The sequence below is a fragment of the Quercus suber genome, unplaced genomic scaffold (genome assembly GCF_002906115.3).
Source record: "Quercus suber isolate HL8 unplaced genomic scaffold, Cork oak 2.0 scaffold_740, whole genome shotgun sequence".
Classification (NCBI taxonomy): Eukaryota; Viridiplantae; Streptophyta; class Magnoliopsida; order Fagales; family Fagaceae; genus Quercus; species Quercus suber.
Window position 1 is genome coordinate 20,233 of NW_027070178.1, and position 4,687 is coordinate 24,919.

At 35.3% G+C, this 4,687-nt stretch overlaps 1 protein-coding gene across 1 annotated transcript; it reads left to right on the plus strand.

Moving 5' to 3' along the window:
• The first annotated feature begins 3,648 nt into the window (after positions 1-3,648).
• Positions 3,649-4,323, plus strand: LOC136064696 (uncharacterized). Its single transcript, XM_065766762.1, has one exon. It carries the CDS (start codon positions 3,649-3,651, stop codon positions 4,321-4,323), a length of 675 nt encoding a protein of 224 aa, XP_065622834.1.
• The last annotated feature ends 364 nt before the right edge of the window (positions 4,324-4,687 follow it).

Consider the following 4,687-nt stretch of genomic DNA (forward strand, 5'->3'; position numbering starts at 1 on the left):
CTCTCTCTCTTCATTTTTTATTCTTTCTTGCAAATCTACTTTATATTGATGAATTATTATGATTTTTAAAACTCTATTCGTTCCGCTTCAGTTTAATTGGGTCTATTTGGTCTACTTCGATTGATTTAGCCCAATTCAGTCTATTCAGTCAATTTTAGTCCAATTTGGTCCATCCGTTGCACTTTGGTCCAATTTAGCCTATTCGGTCAATTCAGTCCACGTTGATCTATTTGGTCCACATTGGTCCATTTGGTCTACATTGGCCCATTTGGTCCGCTTCAGTCTATTCGGTCTATTTAGTCCATTTCAGATCATTTCTATCCAATTCAGTGTACCTGCAGGAGAATGGCAAAATACAAGTCTAGGTTGAGAGTACTTTTAATCTTGGCTATGAATCTAGGTTGAGAATGGAAGTATGAATTTAAGTTTATATCAAAATACAATCTTGGCTATGCTACTAATAATAGATCGACATTCAATCCATTTCAGTTTATCTTAGTCCACATCATCAAGTTGGTTTGATTTGGTCTACTTTAGTCCATTTCGGTCAATTTTGGTCCAATTTAGTCGACTTTGGTCCACTTCAGTTCAACCAAGTCCATTCGGTCTACTTTGGTGAATTTAGTTTTATTTGGTCAATTTCAGTCCAATTCAATCCATTCGTTCTACCTCAATCCAATTTGTCCCATTTAATCCGCTTCGATCTATTTAGTCCAATTTGGTCCATACGATTCACTTAGGTCTATTCGGTTCACTTCAGTTTATTTGGTCCAAATTGATCCATTATGGTCTATTCGGTCCATTTAGTCATTTCAAATCATTTCAATCCAATTTGGTGTACCTACTGAAAATTGGCAAAGTACGAGTCTGAGTTGAGAGTATTACTAATTATTTAAGTTGTATCAACTGTAATTGTTATGATAGTATGATATGTTTTGGTTGTCATAATAATCTCTTGAAGAGAATAAGAATTTGAATTATAACTTTGAAACTTAAAAATTTTAATTGTACCAAAAGAAATTAGTGGAAAAGAATGAAACATTTTACCACGTTGTAAGAGATAATATATACAATAGCAGGTGAATATTTATTTACTACGTATTTAGGATGTGAATACATATATGTATAACATGAGTATTTACAATGTAAAAATAAAAGAGGGGGGGAATAGGAAGAATAGCACCTTACTGTCATTCACCATATATTTATTTTACTCAACATGCAAAAAACACAACAGAAAAAAATATTAGTGCCAAAAGGAGGGAACATGTTAGCTTGATTAGTGCCTATTGGTTCAATGATATTAAATTATAGGCACAAACCTCTAAAAGATGCCATTCTAAGGAAGAAAATGATTCAAAACAATAATGCATGAATGTAAAGAGAGATAGTTTAAAAGCTCACCTAAAGGAAAAATGCACAAATTATTTTGATAAAAAAGGGTTGTTTGAAAAAGAAAATTTGCCTATTTTTTTAGTAAAAGACATTAAAAAAATTTCTTTTAGGGTTTTTATAAATAAAAAAAAAAAAAAGATTTTTCTTGATGAAAGATGTGAAGAAAAGTATTGGTTTTAAAGTAAAGAGATTGGAAAAACATGTTTCTTCATTTTTTTTAAATGGAAGGGTTTGAGATAAGGTTTAAAAATCATTTATTTAAAAGAGGATTTCTATGGTTTAGGGAAATTAAGAGGTAAAAATGTGATTTTGGAAAATCATGGGATCAACTGTAATTTCGATAAAGTTTTGGGGTCAAAATATGATTTTGAAAAAAGCTTTAGGGTCAAAATATGATTTTGAAAAGGTTTTGGGGTCAAAATATAATTTTGAAAATTTTTGGGATCAAATACAATTTTGAAAAGTTTTGGGGCAAAAATATAATTTTGAAAAGTTTTTGGGTCAAAATATAATTTTGAAAAAGTTTGGGGATCAAAATATAAATTTGAAAAAGTTTTGGGGTCAAAATATGAATTTGAGATGTATGATAGCATATTAGCAAATATAGCAAAGCATGCTATTGGACCCATTTTTTTCTTTAGGAAAACATTTTTAAAGGTTTGTTTACCCAAGCTTTTATTTTATGGCAACAATGTACATGAGAAAGAATCTAAATTAACAAGAGTTAATATAAGTGCTAAAAATTCAAAGGCAAGAAAGTAAAGTGCATTAAAAGTAAAAGAATTTAAAATACAAGACGAAAAAAATAAATTGCTTGAAATTTAAAGACAAGAAAAGTAAATGATTTGGAATTTAAATGACAAGAAAAGTAAATGACTTAGTGTGGAGATAAAAGTCCAAATTAATATATTGGGCCTTGGGCCCTATTCGAAGATATGGATACGTCTGAGGAGGAGCAAATTATTGGGAAAGGCCCTGGACTAGAGAACCATGCGAGGAAGTGATAAAGGAACGTTGTCCGAGGAGTATGTCCTCCTCGGATATGAGAAATATCGGTTAAGCAAATACTTGAGAGGTTTAGGTGATCTTCCTAGCATTTCCAACAATAAGGATGAGCTTCAGGCATGAATAAAGATGATAAGAACGGTAAATAACTAAAGGAAAACTGCTACCACCACATTTAATGCACTGCAGCAACTTTTCTAGCTGTATTAATGTGGAGAAGACTCCTGAACAGTGTAGTCTCAGCTACCACCACTCATGGAGAACCGATGAAGATACTTGATGGGACATATACTCAAGTGAACGGTTAGATGAAGAACAAGTGGACAATCAGGATAGTCTAAAAGAAAACTATATAAGTGTAAGAGACCTCTGATAGTGAGGGGGATCGGAAAAAAAGAGGGAAGGAGAAGAAATGAAGATTTACTGTAGATCTAAAAATTATATTAGCCTTTCAAACAATAATCTATCTCTTTGGACATTAGTTTATTCAAATTTTATGTGTTTTTGTACTTATTCTTCCTTTAAAACCTTAATTAGATGTTGTTTAATTCACTATCAGCCCAACTCTTTCACTCACTCTCTACAAATTTATTGTATTGGACTCGTTGGACTCATTTCCCATATCCGTTGGGCTTAGGCTACAAAAATTGACCCTACAATTGATGTCGTCTATGGGAAGAGCTTGAGCGAGAGTGGAAGCAACAATTGACGATGGCTGAACCAAGGCAACAACGAGCAGAATCCAGAGCATCCTAACACGTTGATCCTTTTTTCAACCTGGAGCAAAGTCATGATCATGAAGGCAGTGTATATACTACACATACTGACCGAAGCCAGCCACAAGGTGGAAGTCACGTGTTTCATACAGAGAAGAATAAGAACATGCAACTAGAGATTAACCAGTTAAAAAGGGAATTGCGCCATATAAAAAGAAGGCAGACTTCTTCATACTCTGATGATAATTTTGACGACGAACAAGACGTCACTTATAAACGGAGGTCTCGAACACCAGTTAGCGAATCCTTTTCCTATGAAAAAGAACATTATCGTAAACAGCAGCCTCGAAGCCCATCACGTGGAGGCGTAGGAAATGACACTATGAGCAAAGCCTTGAACCAAATCTCTAGATCGCCTTTCACACGTAGGATTAAGGAGGCAAGAATTACTCGTCGTTTTCATCAACCGACGTTCACTATCTATAATGGTAAAACAAACCCTGTGAAGCATGTAAGCCACTTCAACTAGAGGATGACTGTCCATTCCAAGGACGAAACTTTGATGTGCAAAGTTTTTCCTTCCAGTTTGGGACCAGTTGCGATGAGATGGTTTGACAATCTGAAAGCAGATTCTATTAGTTCCTTCAAAGAACTCACTCAAGCATTTGGTTCTCGTTTTGTCACCTACCGAAGAGTCGCTCGGCCCTTAGTTTCATTGCTATCCTTAAACATGCAAGAAGGTGAAATCCTAAAAACGTACTCAGATAGGTACTGGGAGATGTTTAATAAGATGGAGGGGGATTTTGACGAGGTGGCTCTTAATACATTTAAGCTCGGCCTCCCCGCTGACCATGGTTTAAGGAAATCTCTTACTGGAAAACCTGTCACCGGTGTACGCCAATTGATGGACAGGATTGATAAATATAAAAGAGTTGAAGAAGATCAGCAGCAAGGGAAAGAAAAGAACAAGGTTATCCCTCAAAAGAGAAGGGATTTCAGGTCGGATAGATATAGTAATAGCAAGCCGTGTAGGGATTTTGCTAGGCAATCAGGATTAGCAAATCTTCAAGCAGTCAATGTTATATTCAAAGAGCCGATACATCAAGTTTTGAAAAAAATTAAGAATGAGCTGTTCTTCAAGTGGCCGAATAAAATGGTGGAAAACCCTGAAAAGCGTAATCATAATCTCTATTGCCAGTACCATTAGGACCATGGGCATACTATAAAGGATTGTAGGAACATGTGGGATTATTTGGACCAACTTGTCCGCGAGGGTAAATTGAAACAACTCTTGCATCACTCTAGTGGTTAAGGAAGTCATGTGAACTCGGAGCCTCGAATGGATGATTCTTCAAGGCCCCTCTTGGGAACTATCAATGTCATCTTTGCCGCACTAGGGAGAATAGGATCTTGGCCATCTAGGGCAATGTCAGTAGTCCGATTATCCACAAATGTTAATCATAATCCGAAGAGAGCTAAAGCGAGTATTCCACTAGTTTTAGGATTCTCAGACGAAGACAAGATTGGAATCATCCAACCCGATGATGACGCTTTAGTAATTATCCTCAAGA

Coding starts and splice junctions, on each gene's coding strand:
- LOC136064696 (XM_065766762.1), top strand. CDS start 3,649: ATGACTGTCCATTCCAAGGACGAAACTTTGATGTGCAAAGTTTTTCCT.